This window comes from Oncorhynchus clarkii, unplaced genomic scaffold (assembly GCF_045791955.1).
Source record: "Oncorhynchus clarkii lewisi isolate Uvic-CL-2024 unplaced genomic scaffold, UVic_Ocla_1.0 unplaced_contig_560_pilon_pilon, whole genome shotgun sequence".
Taxonomy (NCBI): domain Eukaryota; kingdom Metazoa; phylum Chordata; class Actinopteri; order Salmoniformes; family Salmonidae; genus Oncorhynchus; species Oncorhynchus clarkii.
The window spans coordinates 84,185-102,965 of NW_027260879.1; the positions used below are offsets into that span (position 1 = coordinate 84,185).

At 43.6% G+C, this 18,781-nt stretch overlaps 2 protein-coding genes across 5 annotated transcripts; both read right to left on the minus strand.

The window, feature by feature from the left end:
- Positions 1–2,015: 2,015 nt before the first annotated feature.
- Positions 2,016–7,961, minus strand: LOC139402055 (MAPK regulated corepressor interacting protein 2-like). The gene is made up of 5 exons (XM_071146118.1): positions 7,387–7,961; positions 7,007–7,073; positions 5,877–6,019; positions 3,486–3,602; positions 2,016–2,492 (listed from the first exon to the last, which is right to left on the minus strand). Exons 1-5 carry the CDS (start codon positions 7,439–7,441, stop codon positions 2,422–2,424), a joined length of 453 nt encoding a protein of 150 aa, XP_071002219.1. The 5' UTR covers positions 7,442–7,961; the 3' UTR covers positions 2,016–2,421.
- Positions 7,962–8,228: 267 nt separating this feature from the next.
- LOC139402054 (glycerophosphodiester phosphodiesterase 1-like) lies at positions 8,229–16,076 on the minus strand. Of its 4 annotated transcripts, none has more exons than XM_071146115.1 (6): positions 15,443–16,076; positions 14,772–14,947; positions 13,763–13,868; positions 9,921–10,013; positions 9,303–9,514; positions 8,229–8,914 (listed from the first exon to the last, which is right to left on the minus strand). In XM_071146115.1, exons 1-6 carry the CDS (start codon positions 15,701–15,703, stop codon positions 8,767–8,769), a joined length of 996 nt encoding a protein of 331 aa, XP_071002216.1. In that variant the 5' UTR covers positions 15,704–16,076; the 3' UTR covers positions 8,229–8,766. The 4 variants fall into 4 exon arrangements, with proteins under 4 accessions (XP_071002216.1, XP_071002215.1, XP_071002218.1 ...); XM_071146114.1 differs by having other exon boundaries at positions 8,229–8,947; XM_071146117.1 differs by lacking the exon at positions 9,921–10,013.
- Positions 16,077–18,781: the final 2,705 nt, after the last annotated feature.

The window sequence follows — 18,781 nt, forward strand, 5'->3', positions numbered from 1 at the left end:
CCCTCCATCCACCTCTAGCCTCTCTCCCTGACCCTCCAATCTCCCTCCCTGACCCTCCAATGCTAAAATGTAATTATTTTGCCACTATGGCCTATTTATTGCCTTACCTCCCTACTCTTCTATATTTGCACACACTGTACATAGATTTTTCTATTGTGTTATTGACTGTACGTTTGTTTATGTGTAACTCTGTGTTGTTGTTTGTGTCGCACTGCTTTGCTTTATCTTGGTCAGGTCGCAGTTGTAAATGAGAACTTGTTCTCAACTGGCCTACCTGGTTAAATAAAGGTGTTCTCAACTGGCCTACCTGGTTAAATAAAGGTGTTCTCAACTGGCCTACCTGGTTAAATAAAGGTGTTCTCAACTGGCCTACCTGGTTAAATAAAGGTGTTCTCAACTGGCCTACCTGGTTAAATAAAGGTGTTCTCAACTGGCCTACCTGGTTAAATAAAGGTGAACAAATTAATAATAATACATAAAAAAATCTCTCTCCCTGACCCTCCATCCACCTCCAACCTCCCTGACCCTCCATCCACCTCCAACCTCCCTGACCCTCCATCCACCTCCAACCTCCCTGACCCTCCATCCACCTCCAACCTCCCTGACCCTCCATCCACCTCCAACCTCCCTGACCCTCCATCCACCTCCAACCTCCCTGACCCTCCAACCTCCCTGACCCTCCATCCACCTCCAACCTCCCTGACCCTCCATCCACCTCCAACCTCCCTGACCCTCCATCCACCTCCAACCTCCCTGACCCTCCATCCACCTCCAACCTCCCTGACCCTCCATCCACCTCCAACCTCCCTGACCCTCCATCCACCTCCAACCTCCCTGACCCTCCATCCACCTCCAACCTCCCTGACCCTCCATCCACCTCCAACCTCCCTGACCCTCCATCCACCTCCAACCTCCCTGACCCTCCATCCACCTCCAACCTCCCTGACCCTCCATCCACCTCCAACCTCCCTGACCCTCCATCCACCTCCAACCTCCCTGACCCTCCATCCACCTCCAACCTCCCTGACCCTCCATCCACCTCCAACCTCCCTGACCCTCCATCCACCTCCAACCTCCCTGACCCTCCATCCACCTCCAACCTCCCTGACCCTCCATCCACCTCCAACCTCCCTGACCCTCCATCCACCTCCAACCTCCCTGACCCTCCATCCACCTCCAACCTCCCTGACCCTCCATCCACCTCCAACCTCCCTGACCCTCCATCCACCTCCAACCTCCCTGAACCTCCATCCACCTCCAACCTCCCTGACCCTCCATCCACCTCCAACCTCCCTGACCCTCCATCCACCTCCAACCTCCCTGACCCTCCATCCACCTCCAACCTCCCTGACCCTCCATCCACCTCCAACCTCCCTGCCAGCCTTTATTGTATTTAACTCTCACCTGTAAACTCCACTGACTGACCTGTCACTAAGCTCTTCCCACTAAGCTTTCATCCAACCAATCAATCAGTTCCCGACTACCTCTGGAGGTGATACTATGAACACAGCATGACTACCTCCGGAGGAGGAAGGAGGTCAGGAAGATCTGATCACAATCCCTTCTTTTTAAATTGTCTATACCTGTCTAGAAATGTGGCCTAAATCAGAATATGGCCAAGATCAGGACGCATGTTAGCAGCCGGTATAAACAGGGATCCGTTCTCTCCACGGGCTCCCAAGTGGCACAGCGGTCCAAGGCGCTGCGTCTCAGTGCAAGAGACGTCACTACAGACCCTTGTTCAATTCCAGGCTGTATCACAACCGGTTGTGATTGGGAGTCCCATAGGGCGGTGCACAATTTGCCCAGCGTCCTCCGGGTTAGGGTTTGGCCAGTGTCATTGTAAATAAGACTTTGTTCTTAACTGACTTGCCTAGTTAAATAAAGATAAAATAATGTAGCCAAGCAGTGAACCACTGCTGTTTGACATCAGTGACCCCCTGTGTAGAGCTATGGCATTGCAAGCCACATCCAAACTCCAAATTAGTGAAGAATAAATCTCACCACGGCACGTCTTGAAAACACATCTTTACTGTGTTTTTAAAGTAGTACAGACATTTTGACATCTTAGCCCACAGTGTTGGGCTTGAGAGATGGAGAATAACCAAAAATTCAAGACTTGTATCTTCCGGGTAGCTGCCCAAGTGGACAGTGTTGGTTGGTTGGTTGTACTGTTTCTGTTAAAAAGGTAAAAGAGTTCAGGTGAGGGGGTTGCCATGGTTATGTCATCGCCAGCGTCCCAGCGCTGCTCTCGAGTAATGCCCATCGCCATCCCATATTTCCACACCTCTAGAGAAGACCCACACCTGTTACCAGGTGCACTAGGCTCCAACCCGGTTGAACCCCCCTCTCACCCCGACCTCCAGGCCCCTCCATAAGGCCCTCTTCCCTGGCCGATGGGGCCCCAGATGGAGAAGCCCATCAGGACAGGTTGTCAATGTTGGCCAGGAAGCGCTGGGCCCACCACTCATCCAGATCGATGGGAACAAAGTCTGGGGACGGGGAAAATAAGAGAGTTAGAGGAGGCCTCAAACATTGGGTTATGGTGTGGCAGCATTAACAAGTGGACCTCAACTTTTTGTAGGGTGATGATGTGAATAAAGGTTAGAAGCACATTATTGGAACTGGTCAAACATAGATGGTGACTATATTTTAAACTAAAGTAAGAATTCAGTGGTGAAATGACTTTAAAAGGTCCAATGCAGCTGTTTTTATCTCAATATTAAATCATTTCTGGGTAATAATTAAGTACTTTACTGTGATTGTTTCCAATTAGAATGGTCGAAGAGAAACAAAAATAGATTCTTAGCAAAGAGCAATTTCACAAGCAAGAATTTTACTAGGACTGTCTGGGAGATGTCTGAGTAGGGAATGGAAAACTGAAAACGAGCTGTTATTGGCAGAGGTGTGGAACTCTCTTATTGGTCTATTAACTCATTTACCACCTGGTGATGTCATCAGGCAGGCCAAAACAAGCAGTCTTTTCTCATCATTTTCACAATTTCAACTGCACTGGGCCTTTAAGACCACGAACAGTGAAAACTCAGAGGTCATATCAGAACTTTCCCAATGTTTCCCAATAGGACATTCCCAGTCAATGAACTCCAATATGACTTTCCCAATATCACTTTCCAATGTCCCCCAATATAACTTCTGAATGTTCCCAAATAGGACTTTCCCAAAATGCCTCTTCACATTGCTAAGAATGAAGACATGATGACTGACACAACCCTACATCACACTGGTTTATGTGGTGGCAGTGCTGTGACAGCCCTAACGCACACACAGATGTGACCTTCTGTCCAGGTGACCAAAAGAAGGTGCATCTTTCCATTGGGTGTGAAAAGCATGGGGGGTACGGGCAGAGGAAGTGGTTTAGTGTCAAGGAAATGTACTGAGGGGGAGAGAATGGAGAACAGATTACAGTGAATGAGTGTTTAAGGGATGAGACTGAAGGAGGAAGGTAGACTCAGGTCAGGACTCACTCTTCAAGGCTGGGTTGGGGTTGGTGTCTGAATACTGCACTGGTCCCTGAGCACTGGCACTTCCTGTCTCATCACTGGCTCCTCCCTCCTCCGCCAGCTGCACTACCTCCTGCCAGGCTGCAACAGCAACACACAGACACAACCTGGATACATGCAGCCTTCAGTAGAAATGAATGTAGGTTCCTTGGGTTTTCTTAGAAATCTATAGATTGTTCTTAGACATGCTTTAGTTTAATATTGCGAATACTACCAGGAGAAACAAAGAAGAAAACAATATCAAAATACTACCAGGAAAAACAGAGAAGAAGAAAACAATATCAAAATACTACCAGGAGAAACAAAGAAGAAGAAAACAATATCAAAATACTACCAGGAGAAACAAAGAAGAAGAAAACAATATCAAAATACTACCAGGAGAAACAAAGAAGAAGAAAACAATATCAAAATACTACCAGGAGAAACAAAGAAGAAGAAAACAATATCAAAATACTACCAGGAGAAACAAAGAAGAAGAAAACAATATCAAAATACTACCAGGAGAAACAAAGAAGAAGAAAACAATATCAAAATACTACCAGGAGAAACAAAGAAGAAGAAAACAATATCAAAATACTACCAGGAGAAACAAAGAAGAAGAAAACAATATCAAAATACTACCAGGAGAAACAAAGAAGAAGAAAACAATATCAAAATACTACCAGGAGAAACAGAGAAGAAGAAAACAATATCAAAATACTACCAGGAGAAACAAAGAAGAAGAAAACAATATCAAAATACTACCAGGAGAAACAAAGAAGAAGAAAACAATATCAAAATACTACCAGGAGAAACAAATAATAAGAAAACAATATGAAAGCAGACAGTCATATAGTTGAAATTGGTAAACATAAAATAGGGGGAAACTCACCCTAAGAGTCAAAACATTTTGCAGCTTAAAAGGTGTAAAAAGGAAATAACCTTTGAACAAAAGTAGTCCTGCCACATCACACCCACAGTGTAAGGTCCAGTAGGGTGAATTTTACAAAGCATGTCGCGTTTGAAACTACATTTAAATAATGCACTCTGTCATGTGGATTTATGAGAGTTCAGTCCACTGGCACTAATGACCAATATTATCTCACTAGTCTAAATGTTTCAAGTACTAATGTAAAAAATCACAAGTCAAAATGAACCCCTATTGGGGAATGAATGACTGCATAAATGAATGAATGATGAAGGCAAGTTTGAATTACTATCATTTTAATTAAACATGCTCATAGTGAAGGCAAGATGGAGCTACCATGTTAATGATCCAATCCTTTCACATCTATGATATAGGCACTTTTCACCATATGGACCTTCACATGACTTACAAGTGTTGAACCAACGTGTTGTTTTATAATGTTACAAGTAACTGGGTGTAACTTAAAATGTGTATTTACTGGTTAATGATCCTATAAAACTTGTTGCAATCCTCCTTTCTAGAACCTCTCTGTAGAAAGCCTAGTAAGAGCAGGGCCTACTTTTTGTCCTTGTCCACTCTGACCAAGGTTATGTAGTTAATGTGCTGCCATTGCAAACGTTCAGTAGGAACGACCTAGTGTGTCACATGGGCAAGGGAGGAATGACTTAACAAGTTACACATGCTGTTTGGCTGGGTAGGTTAGGGTTAATGTTGAAATACAGTCATTGAGCTTACTGTGTAGAGCTCCACTTAGACACAAAGAAATACCTGTGTCTTCATTCAATTACACTGCAGATTCATGCAGTGATTATCAACACATATTTCTAGAAGCCATTGTGTACTACCTTCATCGGAGGCAGAGTAGATAATTTACAGACAGACAGACAAACAGATGGACAGACGAACGGACGGCTGGCTGGCAGAGGGCTTCAATTTGGGTGTGAGGGTAGTGGAATTCCAGCCAGCTGTGCCTGCTATCACTGGTATCAGTGTCAGTGCAGCTGTGATGCTGAGCCTGGGAGGGGAGACTGACTCCTTGTCCAACCCTGACCCTCACCCTGCCTGTAGATGGGTGGGAATACACTGGGAGGGAGTGGTAGAGGAGAGGTCCTACTGTCACCTCTAAAGGGACACTAGACAGAAAGGAGATGATTTGGACACTACTCAGACTGTAGATGAGGTGAATAATAATAGTATGGTAATATTATGTTTACCATGGCCCACATTCATGTTGACTGAGAACATGGCTGACCATGTTGAAAGAGAAACACACATTCTTTGTAAAGTGAGTTGAGAGATCAGATCCCAGAGGCCCATTGTCCATAGACGTCCTCAGTCACAACCATATTAAATGTACTCGTGGGTGTACGGTCAAAGTCATATTGCCAAGGTTTGAGGGGCTTGGTCCATTCTATAAATTGTATTTCTATGGTCTGTAACTCCTTTACCTTCATAGATAAACTTGACATTCTCCTGGTGTGCAGAAGTGAAGCCCTCCTTGGGCTGGGGGTCCACCTGTAGAAGAGCTGCTGGGGTGTTGTGGTACTTCTTCCCATTCAGGCGGTTAAACACTATCTTGGGTGCAGGAGAGCTGCACAACAAAAAAAGATGGACTTAAACATTAAATACTTGTTGATTTATTTTAAGTCTACACACAATATACCTATAGACCTGTAGTAAATATGACATGATGAAATTTTCTCCAAATAGAGTTTCTTAGGCATGTTTGCTACTGTAGTTAAGGCGTCATAAATTACTCTGACTCTGCTCTCTCTCAATCATTCATTCACGACAAATGAATGAAAATGTATGCTTCACTCAGAGCAAGGACTAGCTAGATAGGAAGTCATCCACCTGAACCACATCGTTACCATACCTTCGAACACAGTACGGTTTCTATGGTGATAACGAAAGCCCACATGATAAGAATGCAGTATTTTTATTTTATTTAGTTGACCTTTATTTAACAGTATGGAGGATGCCATGATGGATATGTCGCAGATTGTGCTTCTCTCTACTCTACTCGATCAGGACCAAATTAGTGAAATATTGCTAAAGATATGATAAACGCCTTATTGTTGATGTTTATTTGAAACGGGTTATCTTGAAACTTAGTAAACATATGTGAGTAGACAGCAGAGAGCAGCTACCAAGCTAGCATGTTGCTCAGTAGCATGTTGCTCAGCTAGCATACACGTGTTGGGACTAGACAGTGACAACAAACGCTCGTCAGTGACCTTGCTTCCCACACACAAGGTCGTTTCACGCCCCTGTTCAATGACATAAAAGCAGGTGGCTGTGGTTTGGAAATGACCCACAACAGTGTGCCTTGTGATAGAATGTACCCCATGGATATTAGTTTTTATAGCTAGCTTGCTACTATTACGTGCCAATACAGGCGCTCGCGCTACAACAATGTTGTAAGTGCATTTCTGTGTGCATTTCTGAAACTTTAATGTTTCACGGGCTGCAGGTGAAGCTATGCCAAACATCATTACATTACAATAATAACAGTGACACTGCCATTATATGCTAATAACACTGTTAAACCTATGTACAATGCAATAATAGTACTTACTCTGGTATAGACCAAGGCGTTTGTTTGTGCTTGAAGTCATTTATTTTGTCAATCTGCTGCGTTTGACCTCATATTAAAAAAGGGAATAGATATCAACATTGCATTGAAAAGGAAAGCGATATAAACATGTTAAGTTAACTACTGAAAACACAATGTATGTTACTGCCTCTGAATGAAGGCCATTTAATGGATTGGCATCAACATTGGCACATGCGCAAATATACACCCGTGCCACACTGTAAATGTTAACATGTAACAAGGCATGTATCTAACCTCATAATTACAATGTATCATCACTTTGATGACAGTGTGAGCGAGATGTCACTGACATGTTGTTACAAAAGTGTCCGAATCGGTCTCCTAGAATCCCCCACACTCACCTGTTCGTCGCTGTGTAACAAGTTTGCTGGGACCTCTTGTAATTGTGTACATCATGTGCTAGCAAAATCCTAGTCAACTTCAGTATGGCACTTTGGAGTGTCCTATAGACTTCCCAGGCCGGTTATGTCAGAGGCAAATTGGGTATAGGCACAGTTTATAATTTATAAAATCTTTACAATACTTCCTCTCGTGTAATTTATCGACGCTTCCACGATTCAAAAAACAGGTCCGTGTTTTTCCTGTTACATTGGGCAAATTCCGTTTCAAGATTATCTCTGCATTTCAACTACTAGAATCTTCTGCGCTTCGAACGACTGGTGGAAACTTTTGGGATAATCTACCGCGCAACAACATAACCATGAATCAAGCTCCTCTTTTTCGGTATTTAATCATTCTAGTTGAAAACGTATCTCAAAACAAACCATTATAGATTGCTACGTTCTCCTGAGGCCCTGTGGCACGAGCTGATCGCCTTGCATCCAAGTGTGTGAAGAAGTCGGTAACTTTGGTCCTTGGGGCTGTCCGAGTCGGTACAATGTCAGATCTGATGAAACATGAGCTGTCATTGAGCTGCAAAGACACTCAACCAACGCGCATACATTTTGACATCGCAACACGCCTCCCTCCGTCTTTTTAAAGCGACAGTGACCAACTGGCAGAGGACAGGTCTGAAGATAGGGGTACAGCGTTGCCGCTGTCATCAACGTTGCTTTCAGATATGAACAAAACAAGAATAAGGTCCCCCCCCATCATGTTTACACAGTGACCATACAATACAATCACATATCCACTAGAATACTCACTATTCAGCACCAATCTGCATGTAGGGGATATTTATTTTTCCAATATTTACAGTGGGCCTGCAGTAGTCACAATAAATAACATGGTTTCATAAAGGATACATTGTACATCATGTTTTCATTGAGAAATCAAAGATACATGTCAACAAAGAGAGTTATATTTTGTACCATTGATATATCAGTGTCATATTGTTAATACAATATTAATGAATGTAGCATAATCTCTTACAGATTTGTATTAAGATGAACAATTCGACATGGCATATTAGCAAATTGTCTGCATTTAGTGGTGTGATGATTGGTCCAAGAGAGTTCTGAGATTATGGTGGTATTGTTGGTGTAGTATAGTTGCCAAATTAGGGTTGACATTGTATGATCTTGTATGAGTGTTTGCAGTAAAAACTATTCTGGTTAAAAGGGGCAACCTGAACTAGAAAATGATCTGCTATGCAGCTATATTGGATGTGTACTGTCCTGTACATTCATACTCCATATTCCCTATGATAGTGAGGTCTGAGTCCTTGTACAACTACACGTTGTTAGGTAGTAGTCTAGAACTGTGTGTGTGTTGTGTGTCAGTCAGTAGTGAGGCTCACAGTCTTCCCTCAGGCTGTCAGTGATGTAGCTGATCTTCAGGACATCTTGGTAGTACTGTTTATCCACGGCCGTGTTGATGGTCCAGCCCACCACCTCCACCCCTCGCTCTGCCCAGTACTGGACATAGTCTCTGTAGAGAGGGATAGATGAGGGGAGTGGAGACCTGTTGGGTCAGTGGTCAGGGTATCATGTTTGTTTTAATACTTCAACAAACATCAATATATTATATGAATACAGACAGTATATGTTATCTGACAATAGGATACAACTGTCTCAATTTTGAACTTCCTCTGATATTAACACACAATGATGTGTGATTCAATCCATGGTCATGTTCATTAGGGCTACACTGTATGTAGCGAAACGTTTTGCAATTGAAAACAACAATGAGAGTTTCCTATTGAAAAAGTCCAGGTAGTGTCCCCAGTGTCAGAGTGTTTTATTCAATTTTCTCCCTAATGAACACAACCCGTGTAACAAACTCAGTAGGTCGAGTCACTGCTGTTAGTATTACTCACAGGGAGATGAAGTCCTTCTGCATGAGGATGGCTGAGACGCCACACAGGTTCCACAACAGGTGATGGTGGGCCCAGTCCAGCAGCACATCCAGAACTCCCAGCCAGTAGTTTGTCCACGCTGACAGGGAACGGGGTGTTCCATCGCCATAGCGACTGAGGCTCCAGGGCCGGTGGGTCAGGGCCGTGACCACCCCAGGGTCCGCCTGACGCATCTGGAGGAGTTGACCGATGAGGAAGTCAGAGGTGGTGTTATGGTTATGAGGACAGATAACAGTCTTGTTATAACACATCCATACAGTGTGTAACAAGCCTAGCCTGGACCCACACCTGTCGGACAATGGCTGTTTACAGGCCAAACATGACAATGACCATAGGAGTTGGCAAAACAGTACAAACAGACCTGGGACCAGACTGGTGCTAAACTGCACGCTATAAGAAAAACACCACTATAATGGAACAGAAGATGACTAAATGTGCACATAGATGTCTCAATTCATATTTACAGTTTAATTTGACGTTTTTGTGCATATATTTGGGCTATGTTGTGTGTTACTGAGTTGAAAGGTTGTTTTCGAACAAACATAAATGTCAAATGACCAGAGATGTTACAAAGTTTACCTTGTAGATAACTTTAGGTTGAAAGGAGCAGACAATGCTAGAGTTGTAGAGGACAGGGTGTTTGTGATACATCTCCCCTAGGGCTGCAGCTGCCTGGTGGAGAGGAGGGAACATATACAGTGGGGCAAAAAAGTATTTAGTCAGCCACCAATTGTGCAAGTTCTCCCACTTAAAAAGATGAGAGAGGCCTGTAATTTCCATCATAGATACAACGTCCACTATGACAGACAAAATGAGATTTTTTTTCTCCAGAAAATCACATTGTTGAATTTTTAATGAATTTATTTGCACATTTTGGTGGAAAATAAGTATTTGGTCAATAACAAAAGTTTATCTCAATACTTTGTTATACACCCTTTGTTGGCAATGACAGAGGTCAAACGTTTTCTGTAAGTCTTCACAAGGTTTTCACACACTGTTGCTGGTATTTTGGCCCATTCCTCCATGCAGATCTCCTCTAGAGCAGTGATGTTTTGGGGCTGTTGCTGGGCAACACGGACTTTCAACTCCCTCCAAAGATTTTCTATGGGGTTGAGATCTGGATACTGGCTAGGCCACTCCGGGACCTTGAAATGCTTCTTACGAAGCCACTCCTTCGTTGCCCGGGCGGTGTGTTTGGGATCATTGTCATGCTGAAAGACCCAGCCACGTTTCATCTTCAATGCCCTTGCTGATGGAAGGAGGTTTTCACTCAAAATCTCACGATACATGGCCCCATTCATTCTTTCCTTTACACGGATCAGTCGTCCTGGTCCCTTTGCAGAAAAACAGCCCCAAAGCATGATGTTTCCACCCCCATGCGTCACAGTAGGTATGGTGTTCTTTGGATGCAACTCAGCATTCTTTGTCCTCCAAACACGTCGAGTTGAGTTTTTACCAAAAAGTTCCATTTTGGTTTCATCTGACCATATGACATTCTCCAATTTTATTCTGGAATCTCAAAATGCTCTCTAGCAAACTTCAGACGGGCCTGGACATGTACTGGCTTAAGCAGGGGGACACGTCTGGCACTGCAGGATTTGAGTCCCTGGCGGCGTAGTGTGTTACTGATGGTAGGCTTTGTTACTTTGGTCCCAGCTCTCTGCAGGTCATGCACTAGGTCCCCTCGTGTGGTTCTGGGATTTTTGCTCACCGTTCTTGTGATCATTTTGACCCCACGGGGTGAGATCTTGCATGGAGCCCCAGATCGAGGGAGATTATCAGTGGTCTTGTATGTCTTCCATTTCCTAATAATTGCCCCCACAGTTGATTTCTTCAAACCAAGCTGCTTACCTATTGCAGATTCAGTCTTCCCAGCCTGGTGCAGGTCTACAATTTTGTTTCTGGTGTCCTTTGACAGCTCTTTGGTCTTGGCCATAGTGGAGTTTGGAGTGTGACTGTTTGAGGTTGTGGACAGGTGTCTTTTATACTGATAACAAGTTCAAACAGGTGCCATTAATACAGGTAACGAGTGGAGGACAGAGGAGCCTCTTAAAGAAGAAGTTACAGGTCTGTGAGAGCCAGAAATCTTGCTTGTTTGTAGGTGACCAAATACTTATTTTCCACCATAATTTGCAAATAAATTCATTAAAAATCCTACAATGTCATTTTCTGGATTTTATTTCTCATTTTGTCTGTCATAGTTGAAGTGTACCTATGATGAAAATTACAGGCCTCTCTCATATTTTTAAGTGGGAGAACTTGCACAATTGGTGGCTGACTAAATACTTTTTTGCCCCACTGTACAGTACTGCCTGGTGGAGAGGAGGGAACATGTACAGTACTGCCTGGTGGAGAGAATGGAACATGTACAGTACTGCCTGGTGGAGAGGAGGGAACATGTACAGTACTGCCTGGTGGAGAGGAGGGAACATGTACAGTACTTACTGTCAAACTACATGCAGTGTAACACAAATACATGTGGGCGGCAGGTGGCTTAGTAACCAAAAGGTCACTGGTTTGAATTCCCGAGTCGACAAGGTGACAAATCTGCCGATGTACCATTGAGCAAGGCACTTAGCCCTAATTTGTTCCAGGAACGCCGTACCACTATGGCTGACCCTGTAAAATAACACATTTCCCTGCGCTTATCCTTTGTGACAACATGATATATCAGGACTACTCAACTACTATTTGAGAAGATCCAGTCACACAAATGTCCCCTGTGGAAAAGGTCCAGATTGATGTTGTCTTTATTGGACCCAACCCCCCCCACCTCGCGACCTCAACGTTTCATACCCCTCTGTGGCAGAGGTCCGGATTGATATGGTCTTTATTGGACCCAACCCCCCCCGACCTCAACGTTTCACACCCCTCTTGTTAGCGAAATGAAAATATTGCAGTTTTAAAGCACATTTTCTGCACTTCTACACATTTTTCGATGTCACCTGAGTGAGTCAACAAAAATCTAAATGTGGGCCCCTGGAAGTAAAGGCTCCTGGGCACAATCTGGCCATGATAACTACAAGATCAAGATAGCCTAACTTACCTACCTAGCTAATGTGGGCTTGTTGATCAACTGGACATTTCTGAAAGGTTCTAAATAGCTCTCTCAGATCTGTCAGTGAAGGACATAACAAGAGGAAAACTAGCCATGCACCACGTTTCTAAATGGCACCTTGTGTGTTCTAATATTATAATATAATCTAACTTTCAACTGAAAGCCAGAGTGTGTTGACCCCATTGTGTGTTCAGATCTGGACCACGTCCGCCTGTTGAGTATGGCTGTGATATATGATGATCTTATGGTCAGCAAGTGGCATCTTATTTAAGGCCCAATGGAGTGAAAATTCAGTTTTTTCCTGTGTTTTATCATATTGTTCAACATCTGATGGAACTAACACTGTAAAAGTGTAATCAAATGTGATCAGAGTTTTTTCCTGATAGTTGCTGGTTGAAAATACAATCTACACAAGACCTTCTAATCAGCAGGTTTGCATGGGCGGGAGTTTCGCCTTTCCATGGTGACGACATCATGCGGTACTGGACTAAAAAAGATCAATGGAGAATCTCTATTCAAAATCATTTTTATTCCAGGATTAGGCTTAATCTGTATCCGGGAAACTGCTCCAAGACTATTTAATTGTATTTTTGACTGCTTTGGTCCTCCATATATAATGAGGTCTGTAGGGGACTTTGGCAAATGTAACGCTTACAAAACTGTCAATATGGGGAAGGTGGAAGTATAGTGAGTCACATTGTAAGGGGGGTTGAATTCCTCTCAGACCTACTGTCTGGGGCAGCTGTGAGATTCTTTATAACCAATCTCTATAGTAGGGATTCCTATGTTACTACCTTAAACAGCTGGGTTTTTAACCGGCCTTAATCTCCCTATACACTCAGTTTACTACCATTTGACCTTACAGTGATGTGGTTGTCATTCAAAGTGCTGCTGGAGTGTGTATATGGGCGTTTCCCCAACCCTGGTCCCTCAGTACCCCCAACAATACACCTTCCCCTTGTATCCCTGGACAAACACACCTCATTCAACTCATTGAGGGCTTGATGATTAGTTGACAAGTTGAATCAGATGTGCTTGTCCAGGCTTACAATAAACATGTATACTGTTGGGGGTACTGGAGGACCAGGGTTGGGAAAACCTGGTGTGTACTGTAGTGAAGCCCTAAGTCCTAAAGCTTTATAACAAGGCTTCTACCTGCCTAGAGAGGCCCTGTCCAGAAACAACCCCTATAGCCTACCCACTAGACACCTGGAAAGAACTGAGGAGTGGAAGTGTAAGCAATATGCTACACAATCAGAAGACAAGATGGAGACATCACCATATTGCTTAAACCTTTATCCAATCCCCTCAGATCTCCAGTTGTATCTAGGAAGTAGGGGCTGTTCCAAGACAGGGACAATACCTTATCAGGTTGATCTTTGACATCAAAGAAGATGGTCAGCTGGTGGTTGATGCATTCCTCCACTGCCTCCTGAAGCGTTGGCACCCTCTCCCCCTTGAACTTCTCCCTGGAGACACACAAAGGCCAGCGGGGACACACAAACGTTTGTACTGCTGCTATATTTGAGACACCACCAATAGGTCTATATCTGGCCTTGTACCATTCTATATCAATAGGTCTATATCTGGCCTCGTACCATTCTATATCAATAGGTCTATATCTGGCCCTGTACCATTCTATATCAATAGGTCTATATCTGGCCCTGTACCATTCTATATCAATAGGTCTATATCTGGCCTCGTACCATTATTTATCAATAGGTCTATATCTGGCCTCATACCATTCTATATCAATAGGTCTATATCTGGCCACGTACCATTCTATATCAATAGGTCTATATCTGGCCTCGTACCATTCTATATAAATAGGTCTATATCTGGCCTCGTACCATTCTATATCAATAGGTCTATATCTGGCCTCGTACCATTCTATATCAATAGGTCTATATCTGGCCTCGTACCATTCTATATCAATAGGTTTATATCTGGCCTCATACCATTCTATATCAATAGGTCTATATCTGGCCTCGTACCATTCACAGTTTACACTCCCCATTAGTGTATTTTCAGTCATCCTGACTCTGTCCTGCTTGAAGTCCAACTGAACTCACCGATCACACATGGGGCCATGTTTACTAAGCGTTTGCACCAGGTACCGACCCTATCAGTGTTTCTTGGCAGAAGCACTAACTTCTGTTCTTTTTAGATCTGCTAACACTGAAGGCGTAACATTCAGGTCAGGGTCATGTTCATTAGGGTATACAACTGAAAATGTTTTGCAACAGCAAACAAAAACAAGCATTTGTTATTGATCCCTCCCTGTTTCAGTCCATTTCCTGCCTAATGAATATGACCCAGGAGTTCAATGCTTTTGGACCAGGCCCTAACCTCCCCTCCCCTGCCAAGCCCACCCGAGCCTGTGTTTGCCCGTGGCGTCCAGCGTCCTGAGCTCTGCCAGACGCAGCGCGCCCACCGCTCCCGTCCCGTTGGTGGTGCGGTCCACCGTCTCATCGTGCATCAGCACTGCCTCTCCATCTGCAGTGAAGCCCAAGTCCAGCTCCACCCCTGTGGCTCCATTCCTGCTGGCCTAGAGGACAGGAAAGGAGGATGAAGCAGGGGGAGGAGGAAGGGATGAAGAGGTGTGTGGAGAAAGACGGGAGAGATATAGATCTGAAATGGATAGATAGAGTAGGGGAGACGGAGCAGCAGGCTATTAAACCAACTGGGATTGTACTGATCTAGTAGGCCTAGATATTAGCCAAAATATGTTTCAAATTAAAGAGTAGATACAAAAATAATGTTCCAGACACTCTAAACTATAACTAACCATGGCAAAATAAGTTAACAGGCTCTCCCTCTGCATGGATTTTGGGCAACATTTAGAGAACCCCCTGATAATATGAAACAATGTCTCAGTACAGACAAGGGACGTCATATGCCTTTCATCGGCCTCTGCTCACTTCACCTGCTGCCCCTAAATCACATCATTATAGCCTAGGAAGCCTACTCATCATTTTATTTGCAGCTACAGCATTAAGTAGCTCAGACAGGGTAGATAACTGATACTTTGTCCTTGATTCACCTCTCGGATCGCTGCAATGGTGTTCTCCGGAGCATCGTGTCCCCCTGCCCGGTGCGCAACCACGGGGACGCCGGCGCTCGCAAGGCCAGTGGGCCGCAGCACCTGACTTGCCTGGTCAGCTGGCACTTGTGGGAACCGGAACATCACGATAAAGACGTAAATGGATGCGGTGACGGCCGATGCTCCAATCGCGCTCCTGGTCCCGAATAGAACCAGCAGAAATACCGCTGAGAAATAAACTTCGTCTCCAATTTGTAACATCGTTTAGAAGCGTTGATTAAAATGTCTCCAATGATAAAATCAATACACTGTCACTGTTCTCAATCCTCATTTATTTGATCGATCTACTTGATCACCGAATGATAGTTCCTTGCTGGTGTGAGATTCCAAGTTGAGACCGAGATGCATGCGCTTAGGTAACTACCAGACACAGCAAAAAAAACTAAGAGTTCAATTACGCATAATTCCAGACACAGCCGACTCACTGCTCCAGCTTCACAAAATAAAAACACACCATATTATATTGCGATGGGATGTTGCAGAATCCGAGATTTGAAAGGAGAGAGAATCAGTCGGTTTCTAGTTCATAGTACACACCGATCTAGAGGTCGTTGCTATGGAGCAGAGACGAGAGAGAGGTACCACGCTCACACTGTACTCGAGATAGCTGCAGTCTGAGCCATAGAAATACAATAGAATAGAATGACAGAAATATATGATATTTCTATGGCTAGAGCCATAGTGGAGAGTTTCTGACTGTGGCTATGCACTCATCTATAGATACTGAACATTACACACCACCCTGTTCACATAAATGGTTCACTCCTACAGATGAGTCATGTGGCCGTGGTATATAAACAGTGGCGACCAGTTTATTCAGGGTAGGTGACATTTTTAGCACACCCCCCCCCCTAAAAAATACATATATATTTCTAAATAAATACAGTTTTGCATGTTATTTTAGCGTTAATACTTGTCACATATCAGTTTTCAAACAATGTAAAATATATATATATATATCATTCAGTTAATAAAGCCGCATACACACATGGTCTCTTTTTTGTTTTGTTGTGTAAGGCAGCTCCAAATTGCAGGTTTCAGCCTAGCTCAGTGCTTTCTGTGGCGGTGAGGTGAGCCAGCAGAAAATAGGAGCATTGCGCTGTGATTGGCTCAGTGTTCTGTCACTCATGAAGTATAACATCCTTAGGAAGGGTAGACATCCAACATTTCAGCCCTTTGGGTCCTGCCATATAGTTGTATTACAAGTGCCCTTCAAAGAAGGCTCAAGGTCATTGGACACAGATACAATTATTTAAAATGATGTCTTATGTACAGTAGCTTTGATTGGACTGATCATGTCAACATCATACTTTCAAAGTCTTAGCTAGCAGTCAACATCATCATGAATCAAGTCGACAATCTACTGGCAAATCCTTTTTAATCCTTGTCATATGAAGGGAAATTATAGATAAAACGTATCGGTGTTCATCGGCCATAAAGATTACACAACAAATTGGAAATCCCAAATTCAACAATGACTCGTTTGGAAGGAATCAGTGGCTAACTGCAAGCACTGCAAAGAAACCACGAACGTTAGCCAGCTATTCAATGGAGTGGTCAATGGAGTTCCCACCATAAATCCAGAGAATGCCAGACTTTGATGACAAAATGTGCCCACAAAGGGCCGCTGCGCCACCTTCACAAGATGAGTCCAAACATGTCTTGTATGTTGCTGCATTAATGATGTAATATGCAAGGGAAATAGTATTACTTTCTCAGCTACAGTATACATACATGCATGTTGTGTAGTAAGCTGTTAGTAGCCCGTGTGCCTCACCCTAATAATTGTCTATTTTCACCAAAGCGGTTTTGTAAACACATCGTTTGTGGCCGCACATGCAAATTCAGCACACACAACATTCTATAATAGAAGTGTGTTATTTGACGTGTCAAATTAAAAGCTAATTTAACATGTCAAATAGTGTTATATGATGTGTTTTTTTACACGCAAATAACCAAGCGGCATTCAATTTGCCTCACCCTAATAATTTTGTCTATTTTCACCTCTTATTTTCGCCTACAGTTCTAACCTGGTGATGCACATGCAGCCTATAGTTTTTAGAAAAATGTAATCATTGAATATTGTAAGAGCTTTCATTGTAGGTTTATATGCCCCCTTTATTTATCCTACGGTTCTTACTTGTTGTACAGGGAGAACACTGTGAGAACAGTCCATGTTCTGAATTCTGTCACTACATTTCAAATGTGCTGAACAAATAGTTATATTGACTACGTCCGTCGTTGCTCATTAATGTCTTAATCTAAATTATGGATTGCCTCTTATCTGCTTGTCGTCCCCTTATGCCATAGTTTGAATATCTCAATTGTCATTAGAAACCCCATTTGTTTAAGCAAGTCAGCCATATCAGTTATGTATTTAAAAAAATAAATTAAAGGCAGTAAATGAGGCTGAATGAGCTGTTTCGCTGCCAGACAAGGATCTGCTGAAAGCCAGGTGTAGCAGTGTTAAGGTGTTGGGACTCTGCTGTTGGGACAGCTTTATGTAGGCCCTAACAGTTTGTTGGCACCGTGTGTCACCGTTATAGTGTAATTCATGTATTGTTTAGTGTTGTATGTGTAGTGGCTTTGCTGGCAGGCATCACACTTTCTTTTTTTTTGCCCCACCAAGATTTACCTGCTAAAACTGCCACTGTATATAAAGCAGGCAGACAGGCATTGAGGCATTCAGTTACTGTTTGATTGAACTTTAGAATGGGCAAAACAAGTGACTGAGCGTGGTTTGTTCGGTGCCAGGCACGCCAATTCCAGCATCTCAGAAACGTTGGGCCTCCTGCGATTTTCACGCATGACAGTCTAGGGTTTACCGGAGAATGGTGTGAAAAAACTAAAATACATCTAGTCAGCAGCAGTCCTGAAGGAAAAAACAGCTTGTTTTTGAGAGTTCGAAGGAGAATGTCAAGAATCGCTCAAGCTAACAGGCGGGCCACAACAGGCAAATAATGGCGCAGTACAACAGTTGTGTGCAGAACGGCATCTCAGAACGCACAACTCGTCAGTCCTTGTCACGGATGGGCTATTACAGCAGACAACCACACCGGGTTCCACTCCTATCAGCTAAAAACATGAAGAAACGGCTCCAGTGGGCACGCAATCACCAACACTGGACAATTGAGGAGTGGAAAAACATTGCCTGGCCGACAAACCCCGGTTACTGTTGCATCATGCTGACGACAGAGTCAGGATTTGGCGTAAGCAGCATGAGTCCATGGCGGTACAGGCTGGTGGCAGTGGTGTAATGGTGTGGGGAATGTTTTCCTG

What these genes read in the sequence shown, in the direction of transcription:
- LOC139402055 (XM_071146118.1), bottom strand. Translation starts at nt 7,441, where the DNA reads ATGATGTACACAATTACAAGAGGTCCCAGCAAACTTGTTACACAGCGA. An exon ending in TGTCAAGTTTATCTATGAAG is followed by an intron (nt 3,603 to 5,876) that starts GTAAAGGAGTTA and finishes TTGCTGTTGCAG; the next exon opens with CCTGGCAGGAGGTAGTGCAG. An exon ending in CCCCAACCCAGCCTTGAAGA is followed by an intron (nt 2,493 to 3,485) that starts GTGAGTCCTGAC and finishes CCCCGTCCCCAG; the next exon opens with ACTTTGTTCCCATCGATCTG.
- LOC139402054 (XM_071146114.1), bottom strand. Translation starts at nt 15,703, where the DNA reads ATGTTACAAATTGGAGACGAAGTTTATTTCTCAGCGGTATTTCTGCTG. An exon ending in CCATTGCAGCGATCCGAGAG is followed by an intron (nt 14,948 to 15,442) that starts GTGAATCAAGGA and finishes CCTGTCCTCTAG; the next exon opens with GCCAGCAGGAATGGAGCCAC. An exon ending in CAGAAGGACTTCATCTCCCT is followed by an intron (nt 8,948 to 9,302) that starts GTGAGTAATACT and finishes CTGACCCAACAG; the next exon opens with GTCTCCACTCCCCTCATCTA.